At 39.1% G+C, this 13,562-nt stretch overlaps 3 protein-coding genes and 4 non-coding genes across 8 annotated transcripts in view; all 7 read left to right on the forward strand.

Annotated features, from left to right (window-relative positions):
- Positions 1 to 588: 588 nt before the first annotated feature.
- LOC130545755 (cytotoxic and regulatory T-cell molecule) lies at positions 589 to 5,742 on the forward strand. Its single transcript, XM_057320490.1, has 11 exons — positions 589 to 661; positions 1,844 to 1,990; positions 2,108 to 2,260; positions 2,352 to 2,468; positions 2,783 to 2,941; positions 3,399 to 3,494; positions 3,787 to 3,867; positions 4,206 to 4,277; positions 4,407 to 4,568; positions 4,745 to 4,831; positions 4,925 to 5,742. The coding sequence occupies exons 1-11, from the start codon at positions 610 to 612 to the stop codon at positions 5,089 to 5,091; spliced, it is 1,293 nt and encodes a 430-aa protein (XP_057176473.1). The 5' UTR covers positions 589 to 609; the 3' UTR covers positions 5,092 to 5,742.
- Positions 5,743 to 5,890: 148 nt separating this feature from the next.
- hspa8 (heat shock protein 8) lies at positions 5,891 to 10,600 on the forward strand. Its single transcript, XM_057320489.1, has 9 exons — positions 5,891 to 6,003; positions 7,264 to 7,473; positions 7,688 to 7,893; positions 8,113 to 8,265; positions 8,496 to 9,051; positions 9,250 to 9,452; positions 9,552 to 9,750; positions 9,832 to 10,064; positions 10,160 to 10,600. The coding sequence occupies exons 2-9, from the start codon at positions 7,269 to 7,271 to the stop codon at positions 10,352 to 10,354; spliced, it is 1,950 nt and encodes a 649-aa protein (XP_057176472.1). The 5' UTR covers positions 5,891 to 6,003; positions 7,264 to 7,268; the 3' UTR covers positions 10,355 to 10,600.
- LOC130546635 (small nucleolar RNA SNORD14) lies at positions 7,520 to 7,615 on the forward strand. The gene has a single exon (XR_008961795.1). It is a non-coding gene; the product is annotated as a small nucleolar RNA SNORD14 (small nucleolar RNA).
- LOC130546633 (small nucleolar RNA SNORD14) lies at positions 7,944 to 8,039 on the forward strand. The gene has a single exon (XR_008961793.1). It is a non-coding gene; the product is annotated as a small nucleolar RNA SNORD14 (small nucleolar RNA).
- Positions 8,329 to 8,424, forward strand: LOC130546632 (small nucleolar RNA SNORD14). The gene has a single exon (XR_008961792.1). It is a non-coding gene; the product is annotated as a small nucleolar RNA SNORD14 (small nucleolar RNA).
- Positions 9,089 to 9,184, forward strand: LOC130546634 (small nucleolar RNA SNORD14). The gene has a single exon (XR_008961794.1). It is a non-coding gene; the product is annotated as a small nucleolar RNA SNORD14 (small nucleolar RNA).
- A 370-nt stretch (positions 10,601 to 10,970) lies between the features above and the next one.
- The window catches only part of jhy (junctional cadherin complex regulator), a 29,555-nt gene continuing 26,963 nt past the window's right edge, over positions 10,971 to 13,562 (forward strand). For both annotated transcript variants that reach the window (XM_057320266.1, XM_057320265.1), the window contains exon 1: positions 10,971 to 12,186. In XM_057320266.1, the coding sequence (XP_057176249.1) occupies positions 11,963 to 12,186 (224 nt within the window). In that variant the 5' untranslated portion in view covers positions 10,971 to 11,962. The remainder of the gene's footprint in view (positions 12,187 to 13,562) is intronic.

The following is a 13,562-nucleotide window of genomic DNA, read 5'->3' on the forward strand; positions in this document are numbered from 1 at the left end:
TTATCTACAATCCCCTGGGATCGAACCCATGACCTTGGCATTGCTAGTGCCGTGCTCTAACCACTGAGCCACAGGAAAGCTACCATGACTTCTTTTACTTTCTTTAGGGCAGTTTTGAGAGAGAGAAAAAAGAAATCTGCGTGCGAACAATACATTTTTCAATCAAAGTAGGAAAACGTATTCCACTTGAATACACCAAGGGGCCAAACAGACGTTGCCTGCTTGAACGTGAAGCCCTTCAAGGCTCAATTTTGCCATGTATAGCAGGGGGAACGGTATCTGACAGCCGAGATTTTGCTTTCAGATACCGTTCCCCGTTTTTTCAATTGGACTGAAAGTTCATACTAGTATCATAATCACACTGCTGACTTTAAACTATTATAAAATCGGAAAATGAAGTAGTGTGAATTTGATTATGTCATGTAATTAAACAAAGAATTGTGTAGGTCAAAAGGTGACAAGTTTTAATGCTAAAAGAGAACCAACAACTGGATGTAATGCCCCCAAAACTTCACACATTAATTTGCTCAGGGGGAAAGACCATGATGTCATGGAAGCCGCTGTCTTTAAAAGAGTCAAAGCAGAGGAAGTGTGCTTCACAGTTGCAGCATGGAGATCAAAAACACTTTTGTTATTCACATTCTAATGCTGATCGCAGGAGGTAAGACATATATCTTTTTTAATTTGTTTAGGCTGTCTACTCTGTAGGGCAACTTTGTTGTTGATTTAGGAATGTCTTTACCTGTTGCCAGCAGGTGCAGAGGTTACGTTTGTATATGTTCTGTTGTCAAAGAAGAGTCTGTTTTGTTTTTTGTGTACGACAGTATATTTAATGGGATTTTTAATAATAGTTTTTTTTTTCAATTTGTTCATCAGAAGTCCTTCAACGTATTGAAGGTTTTTACAGTAGGTTGTATTTAATGAAATACATTGAGTTTGAGTGCTCAGAGTAGGAGGAAAGCATTCTTGTTGCAAGTGTGAAGTTGCAAGTGTACGCGTAGCAGTCAACATGAAAAGAATGGTGAAACGCATCAAATCAAAAGGTTTAAAGCACCTTGCGCTTCAAAATCTTGAAATATCACAAGGTGTGTAATATGGAATAAAAGCAGAATGATCTAAATATCATTATATTAAGTTTCAATGTTAAAGTGTAATGTTATCAAAGTAAATAAAAAGGGATACAACTCAAAATGAAGCCATTGCACTGTAACATCTTTTCAAGTAACATGTTACCCTAATATCACACTTATATGTTCCTCCCACGGATAAAAGCACAGACATAATGGACATTTGACTACTGCATAGAAAATTGACACCTCCAGATAATCTTGTTTAGAGCTGCATCTGTTTACTCATATATTTTAATAGCTCTGTGAGTAATGTTTTAACACCACTGTTTCCTGTTCCAGCGTGAGCTGTAGCTGTATGTGTCACAGTGGCAAGTTTTCACCTGCTACAAGATCAAACCACACAAGCAAACAGAGAGACCACTTAGAGCAGACTGTCTCTCTCACTCTGCAAAATATAATGTAGCCCCCTCTTACTTTCAGCCACAGGTACAGGCAGTGTAAGAAACCCACAGATGAGTCAGAGAAGAGCGTAGGGCGCCTGTGGTCTTATCTGCCCCCTGATCAACCTACTGTTCTTCCATTAAACTAGCCTTCCACTCTGTAAAGGAATTCCACACAATTCAAATTTAAGTGTATTTAACAAACCAAGAAATATGTGTTTTTTCATTGTCTTACATTTGACAAGCATGTTAATTTATGCAGCTTTGGGGAAATTTGCTCACACCTATTGTCCTTAACTAAACTAATGTGCAATGTTTCTTCATTTTGATCAGGTATTGGGGAATGTTTGGCAGTGAAGCATCTCATATTGACCGAAGGAGATACGTTGGTTCTGAAATGTCTGAAAAACTCCATTGGGAATGTTCACATGGAGTGGAGAAATCCACAAGGCCACGTCTTATTTTTCAACAAACAAAAAGGTAAAGACAGGAGCTCAATATTATATTATATAAAGACCACTGAATAAAATATTTGACATACATTACCTTTTTGTAATGTAACATTAAACAACTGTCTTTTTTCATGTTTACACACAGGTTTGAAAGACTCAAGGATCCACGTTTTTTCTCTGAACGACTCTGAATTCACAATACACCTGTCCAACATCCAACTAAAAGATGAAGGTGTTTACAAATGTCTAGAGTATGATGACAAAATCATTACAAAAAGATACAGAGTAAAAGTTTTGGGTGAGTACATTTTATGTGTATACAACAACACTTAAGATAGCTTGTGAAATATAATAAGATGAGACTTATTTTCTATTCAATCTAATAACAGGTACCCCAAGAATAGAAATGACTGAGCATGGAGATCATAAAATCATAAAATGTACAACTGCAGCAAATGACCACCCACCTGAACTCTCCTGGCTACTGAGTGGGATCGAGATTGAGGGTAAGATTTTGAGAAATGGGAGAGTGGGTAGATGCATTGACAGATAGACATACAGACAGATGTAAAGACAAAGTAACAAAAAAAGACATATGTCAGATTCACAGATGCATGTACAAACAGGCAAACATCAATATACGTCATCTGACATTTTCTAAATAATTTGGGGAACCAGGATATTGTAATGAAACAAACACAACTCAGTTTTAAAAGTGTTTAAAAGTCTTTAGGATTTTTGTAAAAGACACCTAGGATGCTTGTCAGATCTAAATGGTAAATCACATGGTATTGACCTTATGTTATTTGTTTTCTAACAGCCCAACCTAACACATCATGGGAAGGTGGATCCAACAGGTCATCAGTAGTAAGCGTCTTAAAAGTCAAAACTCATATCAGGAAAGCTACAGTGAAATGTTTGGCAAAACACAGAGCTCTCCCAAAACCACTAGTGGATTTCATCATCATTGAAAATGACTGTAAGTATTCACATGTGCTATATATAACCAGAAGCAGACAACAAAAGCAGATATAAGAAATTTTTATTCGAGCCTCCTTTGACATTACTTAAGGGCATCACTTCTACCAGTATGTACCACGCATGTGACCAAAAATAGGGACATTTTGCCATAGATGACATTAACCATTATTAGAAAAGGGAATTGAAAGTTTTGGGGAAATTGGTTGGCTGTGTTGAGTGGGGAAAGTTTTAGAAATTGGTAGTTCCTATTTAAGTGTGGTTCACATTAGAGTGGTCAATCACATGATATCAGAGAAGTCAACAAATTTCTCTGAAGGAAAAAAGTTTCCCATCGAGAATAAATACAGGCTGTTGAGTACGTAGATTTGTGAACTGTTTCTATTCTTGTAAACTATTTTCAAAAAAATTCTTGTGACTAATAGAAGATTTTATTTTCTTTGTTGTTTTCTATGTAGCTGTTACAGTTTCAACATCAAGCTATTCCAGGACAACTGATAAACAAATAACCGAGACAATGATCACAGTAACTTCTGCAGCTTTTATTAGTACAGGTGAGTTCCCATATTAATGTCATGTGTTAGGACATAAAAAGACACAAGAAGCCTAATAAAAAATATAACGGATAAATAAACCTTTTAAGGTTGTTTTGACATGATGGCCACATGACCGCATTAATACAGCTCACATAGAAAAGTGAACTACAAGGGACCAAAATACTCCACAATAACTTTTTAATAGCTCTCTGTCGCCATCTGCAGCTTATGTCAAAGCATATTCATACTCTTTCTCTTTGCCTTTTAAATGTCATGTCTCAGTGACATTTGTTTTTAAATCTGATTACAGAACACATGGATTTGACATCAGTTTCAGAAAGGCCTGAAGTGACCTCAACCACAGAGAGCACTACTTTAAATAGTGCACAAAGTAAGACAATAATGAATGAACATGAACTTAATATAAATTATTGTAAATAATGAATACGAAATTTACCATATCCATTGCATGAATTTAATCACATTTGTCATTATCATTTTTACTCAAATAAAAATATCTGAGGGACCCCCCAAATTTTTTTACTTCTTATGGGGGTCCCGGTTCCCCCCAGCCCCCCTTCAATTCGAGCACTGCTTACCACGCCATCTACTGTTCACTTTTTAAAAGTAGCATGTACTTTTGTGTTCATCTATACTCGTCACACGTTTAAAGTAGCCTAATTCATATTTTACAGCAATAGTGATCTCAAATATTTCTTTGCATTTCAGCACAGTACACAGACACTTCAGACAACAATTCAACTGAAGGATTCCAGATACAAAATGCCACCAGCTCAGAAGGTATAATTTATTGATACCACCAACACATCATCCAAACAGATTTATTTCACATCTGTATAATGCTAACCAAAGTCATTCTAACCATTCTAGGTAATTTGATGATAACAGTGCGACATTGTATGTTTGCAGGTTTTGTCATAGAAAACAAACACCATCCTGACCATCAAATTGACATAAATCAAAGCTCACCCCTGCTGGTCCTGCTAGTGACATGCCTGATTTTATGTTTGCTTATTGTCGTCATCTTCTTTGCAATCAAACTGCGACGGGCCCATCTAGCCTGGAAACGAGGTATATTTTTTTGGTCAAAATCTTGATACCTTAATGGCATTCATTAAAATTTGATAATAAGTCAATTTTTGGAGTATGCTTGTTTATGACCAATGAGGTTATAGTTGTGCCTTATCATGGAAAAAGCATGATTGTTTTATATAACTGAGATTAAACTGTGGCATTTGTAATGACAGAGAATGAAGAATCCGACCAATCTGTGGAAAGCAGCAAATCAAAATCCAGCCATGAAGAAAAGCAGGCCCAGGAGAGGAGACGAAAGGGTAAAACAACTTGAACACTCTAGGAGATCAAATACAAAAACGTTTAGTGCATAAACAAACAACTGATGTCTTTTTTTCTGATTGTCTATCTAGGTTTTTGGAACTCGAATTTCACAGAATACAAAGTAGAGGAAGAAACGCCACAGAATGTGACAAATTCCAGCAGCACAAGAGAAGCAGAGATCAGAGAAACAGAAGACAGTTCGAGAACAGCATCTAGCAAGCTTGAAGAAACCTGTGTCAAAGAGACTGAACTTTAGAGGAATATTCAGCTGGATCTGAATAAGAGACTGAACTGATTTTGCAGTTTGACAATGGTGCTTAGTTAGCCTGTTTGAAAAAAAGTTCAATAGAGGCTGCCTTTTGTATATATGTTGTTTTGTATTTACTGTAATTATGTTTAAATGTTGTTAATAAAAAGTTACTTTTGCTAATGTACAATAAAGTTTCATGCTGTTTTATACTATTTTGTGCACATTAAGTTTTTATGGCCATGATATTTATTATCTGTTTTTCAGTAAAAATTGAATTCATATCTATGGAGGACACAAGGAATTGAAAAAGGATCGTTTTAAGTAAATATCTGTATGATTTAACATTCGTCATCAGATTGAGAACCTCTTAGAAAATAACTACTAATAATAGCTACTTATGCTCACTATACAAAAGACGTGGCACTGCATTTTCACAAGGTCATTGAGGTCTTTTGAAGCTACATTTGTTTTATTTCATTTTCATATACGGATACTTGAATAATATATGTAAGTAAGCGACAATTTTAATTTATCCATCACACATTTCTCCTTCATTCGTGTTTTGCTGTATCGCCGCATTATCGGTGCATGTTCCGGTTGGTATTCATTCATGTAGAGAGAACAAGCTGTTCCGCATTGCCCGCGGATGCGGCAAACTTGGGGGGGATGGGCTGCAAATCTTCCACCAATGATATTCTTGGTTCTTACATCCTGGGCGTGGCACAGTGGAGCATTCCGGTTTTTCATTGGTGCTAATGGTTTGAAGTCAAATCAGGCGACATGTGATTGGCCCAAGCATCGGCAATATAAACTGTTCTAGAACCTTCGAACGCTCTCTCATCTAGGCAAGGCAAAGCAGGTTTCGGCACTCCAGCTCTCCAACCGGCATCTTCAATCATCTCGATTTTCTCCAGCTTGGTATGAAAAGCTCTTTGTTCTGTTTTCCTTGGTTTTTGCTCGTTTATGTTAATAGTTAAGTCTAGCTGCAGTGTTGTGATATTTTAACCGTTATAGGGTTGATCACAGACTCTTTTATAATATACTTTTAGGAGTTAACATTTACATTTAGTTAGTTTTCTCAATAACTGATCAGTTTCCTAACAGGCCGAACCGTTAATGATTCATTTATTGTTCTTTTGACTTTTTTTAGTTTTTCCACTTTTCTTATCTTATAAATGCCTAAATACCGCTATTAAGTAGTTTAGCTTCAACCATAAATTTTTTAATTGTTCGTATAATTTATTTAAAGGTTGTCGGAACCTCGTGCAATCTTATCACGTGCTTCGTCTGACCATAAGATTCGATCAGTTTACACGGCCATCTTATTTCAGATATTCTACGTGGATTTCTTCGTTATAGCACATCCCATTACATGTATAACAAGATTGTAAGTTAAAGCGAAAATAAACGTGCCTTGTTGCGTGCGAATCCTAGTACATTTCTCAACACGATACCGCATTCCGGGTTTGACTATAGAATGTTCCAGAAGCCCAACCACTAGGGGTGGGCGGATCGATCTAAATATCGATAGTATCGATGCCAACACTGGTATTGGTATCAGATCGATACAATTGTAATTGAATCGATATTTTAATTTAAATATCTCACCTCTACGTTCATTATACTTTGCTCGTGTCTTCTACCACTACAATCCTGAGCAAACGCTGCTTTCAAATCCTGGCACACTTTGCTACTCCTCCCCCTCCTGCTGCGATTCGTTGTTGTGTCATCACGTGACTCACTGACACAACGCGCCGAGGAGCAGCGAACTGAGTGAGCGAAGCTGATAGCACATTGAATGAGAGATCAGGATGGCCGAGAGGAAGAGAAGCGTTGTGACATCAATACATTAATAAAAAATATTGTCTAAAGAATTGATCATTCATTCACCTGAGAAACAATGACATACTGCTCTCCCCTACACAAAAGTATTTTTTTTAAGTAAAAAGTATCGTATTGGTATTGGTATCGGCAATACTGACCCTATATGTATTTGGTATCGGATCGATACCAAATTTTGCAGTATCGCCCACCACTACCAACCACGTGGTGTGACGCATATCTGCGTGTGCCGCCATGATTGGGCCTCTGATTTCACAAGCATATTTTTTTTGAAGGGACCTTTTTAGGTTCTTCATTCTGTGGTGTATTCATTTTGCATTCTCTTCCCCTCCCCAGACAAAATGTCTAAGGGACCAGCTGTTGGCATTGATCTCGGGACCACCTACTCCTGTGTGGGTGTTTTCCAACACGGAAAAGTTGAAATCATTGCTAATGACCAAGGAAACAGAACCACACCAAGTTATGTAGCTTTCACAGATTCTGAGAGATTGATTGGAGATGCTGCTAAAAATCAGGTCGCTATGAATCCCACCAACACAGTCTTTGGTAAGTGCTTTATTTCAGTACCCATTTAAAAAATTTTTTTTCATGTACGCCATGATGAAGTTGATTCCTTGCCATTCGTAGTTTCCACCAGAGGTTTAAAAACCGAAGATGGCCCAAGTACCTTCCTTGGATGTCTGAGCGAAAGCAATGTTGTTGTTTTTTTTTGTATAATTCGATTAAGATGTCTTAAACGTTCCCCCTTTTCCTTCTATAGATGCCAAGCGTCTGATTGGCCGCAGGTTTGATGATGGTGTTGTTCAGTCTGACATGAAGCACTGGCCTTTCAATGTCATCAATGACAATACCCGTCCTAAAGTCCAGGTTGATTACAAGGGTGAGACCAAGTCATTCTACCCTGAGGAAATTTCCTCCATGGTCCTCGTAAAAATGAAGGAAATTGCTGAGGCTTATCTAGGAAAGGTAAGGTTTTACAGTTGACATTTGTTTATAATGTAGTCTTTGTGATTGCTTCGCTATGATGAAGTTGATTCCTTGCCATTCGTAGTTTCCACCAGAGGTTTAAAAACCAAAGATGGCCCAAGTACCTTCCTTGGATGTCTGAGCGAACTCTCTTTAAATTACATCCAGCATTTGAGACTTCTTCCGTGTGGCAGTTTTTAACCATCTTGTTTCTTGCAGACTGTTTCCAATGCTGTCGTCACAGTCCCTGCCTACTTCAATGACTCTCAGCGACAAGCCACCAAAGATGCTGGTACCATCTCTGGCTTGAATGTTCTGCGTATCATCAACGAGCCAACTGCTGCTGCTATTGCCTATGGTCTAGATAAAAAGGTTGGTTAAGCCTGTCATCATGCCTTAGTTTGTACTTTAAATAAAAAACCTTAATTGTAATATTCGCTATGATGAAGTTAATTCCTTGCCATTCGTAGTTTCCACCAGAGGTTGAAAGACCAAAGATGGCCCAAGTACCTTCCTTGGATGTCTGAGCGAATTTTGTTAGGGGCAAGTTATTGTTTCATGATGAAATGGGCTTTTGAAATTCCATTTCTATGTTTTAACAGGTTGGTGCTGAGAGGAACGTCCTCATCTTCGATCTTGGTGGTGGTACCTTTGACGTGTCCATTCTCACCATTGAAGATGGCATCTTTGAAGTCAAATCTACTGCTGGAGACACTCACCTGGGTGGAGAAGACTTTGACAACCGCATGGTGAACCATTTCATAACCGAATTCAAACGCAAGCACAAGAAGGACATCAGCGACAACAAGAGAGCCGTTCGCCGTCTTCGTACCGCCTGTGAGAGGGCTAAGCGCACCCTGTCCTCCAGCACCCAGGCCAGTATTGAAATCGACTCCCTCTATGAGGGTATCGACTTCTATACATCCATCACCAGGGCCCGCTTTGAAGAGCTCAACGCAGACCTGTTCCGTGGCACTTTGGACCCTGTCGAGAAGTCTCTTCGTGACGCCAAGATGGACAAGGCTCAGATCCACGACATTGTCCTGGTTGGTGGCTCCACCCGTATTCCCAAGATTCAGAAACTGCTCCAGGACTACTTCAACGGCAAAGAGCTCAACAAGAGCATCAACCCCGATGAGGCTGTTGCCTACGGAGCAGGTTGGTGGCTTATTGTTTGTTTTTTGCCCTGATATTTTCGCTAGGATGAAGTTTATTCCTTGCCATTCGTAGTTTCCACCAGAGGTTGAAAGACCAAAGATGGCTCAAGTACCTTCCTTGGATGTCTGAGCGACTGCTTTGTTCACGCTCTGGTGTTCGCATGTTGCCTAGATTCTTATTTCTCATCTTTTGTTTCAGCTGTCCAGGCTGCTATCCTCTCTGGTGACAAGTCCGAGAACGTTCAGGATCTGCTGCTGCTTGACGTCACTCCTCTGTCTCTTGGAATTGAGACCGCCGGTGGGGTCATGACCGTGCTCATCAAGCGTAACACCACAATCCCAACTAAGCAGACTCAGACTTTTACCACCTACTCTGACAACCAGCCTGGTGTGCTCATTCAGGTGGGTACGAGTAGGACTGCTCGTATTTCTATTTAGCATGTTGAATTCATAATTTTAGCATGTCATGGATATTTTAATTTTCTATATTCCTTTCTCCAGGTCTATGAGGGTGAGCGTGCCATGACCAAGGATAACAACTTGCTGGGCAAGTTTGAGCTCACTGGAATTCCCCCTGCACCTCGTGGTGTTCCTCAGATTGAGGTCACTTTTGACATCGATGCCAACGGCATCATGAATGTTTCAGCTGTCGACAAGAGCACTGGAAAGGAGAACAAAATCACTATCACCAATGATAAGGGTAAGTATCTTATTTCTCAATGCCCTTGAATAGTTAATTGTGGCAAGTATTTCGGATGATTTAACTGGAGATCCATTTCAGGTCGTCTCAGCAAGGAGGACATTGAACGCATGGTGCAGGAGGCTGAAAAGTACAAGACCGAGGACGATGTGCAGCGTGACAAGGTGTCATCAAAGAATGGTCTGGAGTCATATGCTTTCAACATGAAGTCCACGGTGGAGGATGAAAAACTGAAGGGAAAGATCAGTGATGAAGACAAGCAGAAGATCCTTGACAAGTGCAATGAAGTCATCACCTGGCTTGACAAGAACCAGGTAAATTGTCATTGCACTGACTTTTTTTTTTTTTTTTAATAAACTGGTCGATGGTAATTTGGCTTAAATCATTCTAAAAAAATGTCTCCTTTTAGACTGCTGAGAAGGAAGAGTTTGAGCATCAGCAGAAAGAGCTGGAGAAGGTGTGCAATCCCATCATCACCAAGCTGTATCAGACTGCTGGAGGCATGCCTGGCGGAATGCCTGATGGTATGCCCGGTGGCTTCCCAGGTGCTGGTTCTGCCCCAGGAGGAGGATCCTCCGGCCCAACCATCGAGGAGGTTGACTAAGCCATTTCCAAAGCTACTCCGCTACCTCCATAGTTATGTTTACTGTTACCCTCTGTAGTTGGACTCCTCTGAAATTACTAGTCCAAGTTTTGGAAGACTTCAACTTGCAGAGAGATTGTTGAAATTAATAAAAAGGGATTAAGGCAACAGATTTTCTACATTAATTGCACAACCTATGTTTTAACAAATTTTCCAAATGCCTTGGTGCTTGAGGTGAAGAAATAAAATGATTACTTATTCCCAATGCTTCCTTTGTTTATTTTTGGGTCTTTCTGGTTAGATCTTTGATTTATCTGTGTAGCATTAGTTTCTTGACATGTGTTTACCTCTTATCTCAAATATGATTGCGGTGGGTTTTTTATACCCACCTCAGATTAAAAAGGTCTCGTTTTATCGAGACGTCACCAGTTGGAAAACTGACAAATACCACGGTAGTCTAGCCGGAAATAAATGCTCCTTATGCTTTATTTGGTGTTCGGTTGAATGTCATGCTTCCACTGTAAGCTGCTGTAGTGAAGCAGTGTTTAAAGGAATAAAATGTGGCGTAATTTGGCTTTAAAGGTCCGTGCGTACTTTTTTTTTTTTTTTTTGACCGCATCGCTGCTTATTTGTTTTGCTGGTGGCTGCTCACCGACAGGACGGAGGGCGCTGCTCGCTCTCATCGTTCTTGCGGTGCTTTGTCATATGCCGACGCGGGCCGGGATCGCATGCAGTCGAACGCACCAAATCATACTGACGTATCTAGATGTCGGCGCAGCCACGGGTTTGGTTTCTGTGTAAGCTTTTTGTGCATTAGTACAGGGCAAGCGTTATTTCGCGTTCGAGATAAAAATCCGAAGTGGAATATACGAGTTAAAATGATCTGGGTTCCAGTCAGTCACGCCATTTTAAAGCGCGAGAAAACTATTTACTGAGTTTAGTAGTAATGCTTACAGAAAATAATTTTCTGTTGGGAAATGCGTTTTCGTAAGTGCCTTCGTTTTATATGTTAGCTCAGCGCTAATTTTACATGAAGCATATTTTTTGGATGGGAAATAAAATAATGCGTCTCCCTGAGGTTGAGATTGCTCTAACGTTATATGCCCAGATATATGATGTGCTTTTGGATATCCCACTTCGAGCACCGTTCCAGGCGTTGGGAAAATCAATTCCGACGTGCGCATGCGTTAACCAGTGACTAACAGCCAAGGCGTTGAGTCTAGGTTTCCATGGCAACAATTTGTAAACGGAAGCTCTCGACAATAATATACTGTATGACATGATGCAGTTAACCAGTAAATCGCACTTATCTATGTTTTTTTTTCCTGAAGTCATTTGTTTTATGTTTAGAAACGTCATATAGGTGATTTATTCTTGTCCGCGTTCAAGGAATCCCGTTTGCGTAGTTCATGTATAACACGCGGCTAAAATGACAGAAATCAGTCAAAAATCAAACGAAGCGTGTAATGACAAATAATTAGAGCTCAGTAACTAGGTGAATAGCTAAATAAACGCAGGGCGAAAAAGCAGTTCTTCAAGACGGTGAATTCTAACTTTACAGTAGCCATGAAGACAGTCATCTAGGAGCAACAGTGCCATCAAGGTCATAAATCAAACGTGAAATTCAGCATGCTTAGGGACGCTACTCCAAGGGACGATGCGCCAGCTTTACCGATGCTGTGGGACTCGCTTGAATCAGACACTGAGAGTTTGGTGCAAGAAAAGGCGTACCAACGAGAGCTTCAGATGAGTATTGCGCACGACAGTGACCTACTGTCTGCTGAGAACTCCAAACAGAAGTCTGACCGAGGGGGATCAGAATATAGCGATGGTCTACAAGATGGGCCACTGAGGTAAAGGCAATCATGTGGTATAGGGACAACAGACATGTATGGTTCCTTTAATTGGTTATGTAGTATGTTGTCATTAAAAACTTGAAAGACATTCTTCTGTGTGACACAAAATATATTTTTTATGTATTGATTTATATTTGTGTACAATCCAAAACATTAAGCAGACTAAAAATACATGCACTTTGGACAGTGACTTCCAAACTGTCATTCAGGTACGGTGGGGGTAAGCAAGCTTTTTTTATATTAAAGACTAAAGTAACAACAGTTCATGTATTTCTCACAGCGTTGTACAAACAGCACAGTGTTAATGTCAAGGTTAAATATGGCCCACTTAAATTATTCAGTAAATATGTCTTTTGCTGTCTAATGTGAGTGGGCATACCTTTGCCATTTAGAAATAACTTGATTGACAAAAGCAATGCCTTTTTCCGTGATGTCAATCCCACAATCCACCTTGCGAGCGTGGAGGTGGACTCTTGTAGAAATTAACATGCTTTCTAAAATAAGACAGTTGAAACGTATGCTTATTTATATTTCTAAAAACAACTGAAAATATACTTGTACATTATATCTCGACATGGCAAATCGCACTTTAATGACGTTCCTGCCTTTTGTGACATTGTATACGTATTTTGTGAATGTGTGTTCTCGGCACATAGACTTAAATGCTGTTGTGCAAGTCACTTCATACTCACCCTCTGTATTACTGATTCTTAAAAAAATATATATATATATATTATTTTGTGAAATAATCCATCTAATGTAAGGGTCTTTGTGCAAAGTTAGTTAAGTTGTGTGATTTAATATATAATATTGTACATTTATGCATTTGGCAGACGCTTTTGTATAAGTTTAAATACTTAATTATGACTGTAATCTATGTTTGTGAGTGCACAGAAAGATGTTTATGTTGAAGGGATATGCCATTGTATAAACACTGACTTAAGGATAGCATCACTTTGAATTATCTGAAAACATGATTATTAATGTCCTCTCGCCAGGTGAATGTTTCAGAAACAGGCTAAACGAACAATGGCAGTACCTGAATATGACTAAGTGAAATACATCACTAACAAAATGATTATGAGCGTCATGATTTAGCCGCTTAGCAAACAGCTGAAATGACTGACAGCGTTTATTTACTTGTCTAACAGATAATGACAGTCTTTGAAAATGATGTTTGCGCTTGCATTTTAATTGAGCCGAAATACCCACCAATTTTTGTGATTTCCTAACAAGTACCCTCATTTGGAGGAAATTAGATTTTTAGTTTGCGAGACATTACCACAATAAGGTCTCATTCAGCAGTCTGTTAAAAAGCAGTTGCTTTGTTGTAACTGAATGGAAGAGCTCTCTGCGCTGTAGAAACACAGATT

Source organism: Triplophysa rosa, linkage group LG22 (genome assembly GCF_024868665.1).
Source record: "Triplophysa rosa linkage group LG22, Trosa_1v2, whole genome shotgun sequence".
NCBI classification, from domain to species: Eukaryota; Metazoa; Chordata; class Actinopteri; order Cypriniformes; family Nemacheilidae; genus Triplophysa; species Triplophysa rosa.

What these genes read in the sequence shown, in the direction of transcription:
- hspa8 (XM_057320489.1), top strand. Translation starts at nt 7,269, where the DNA reads ATGTCTAAGGGACCAGCTGTTGGCATTGATCTCGGGACCACCTACTCC. An exon ending in TCCCACCAACACAGTCTTTG is followed by an intron (nt 7,474 to 7,687) that starts GTAAGTGCTTTA and finishes TTCCTTCTATAG; the next exon opens with ATGCCAAGCGTCTGATTGGC. An exon ending in GGCTGTTGCCTACGGAGCAG is followed by an intron (nt 9,052 to 9,249) that starts GTTGGTGGCTTA and finishes CTTTTGTTTCAG; the next exon opens with CTGTCCAGGCTGCTATCCTC.
- LOC130545755 (XM_057320490.1), top strand. Translation starts at nt 610, where the DNA reads ATGGAGATCAAAAACACTTTTGTTATTCACATTCTAATGCTGATCGCA. An exon ending in CCATCTAGCCTGGAAACGAG is followed by an intron (nt 4,569 to 4,744) that starts GTATATTTTTTT and finishes TTGTAATGACAG; the next exon opens with AGAATGAAGAATCCGACCAA. An exon ending in CCAGGAGAGGAGACGAAAGG is followed by an intron (nt 4,832 to 4,924) that starts GTAAAACAACTT and finishes TTGTCTATCTAG; the next exon opens with GTTTTTGGAACTCGAATTTC.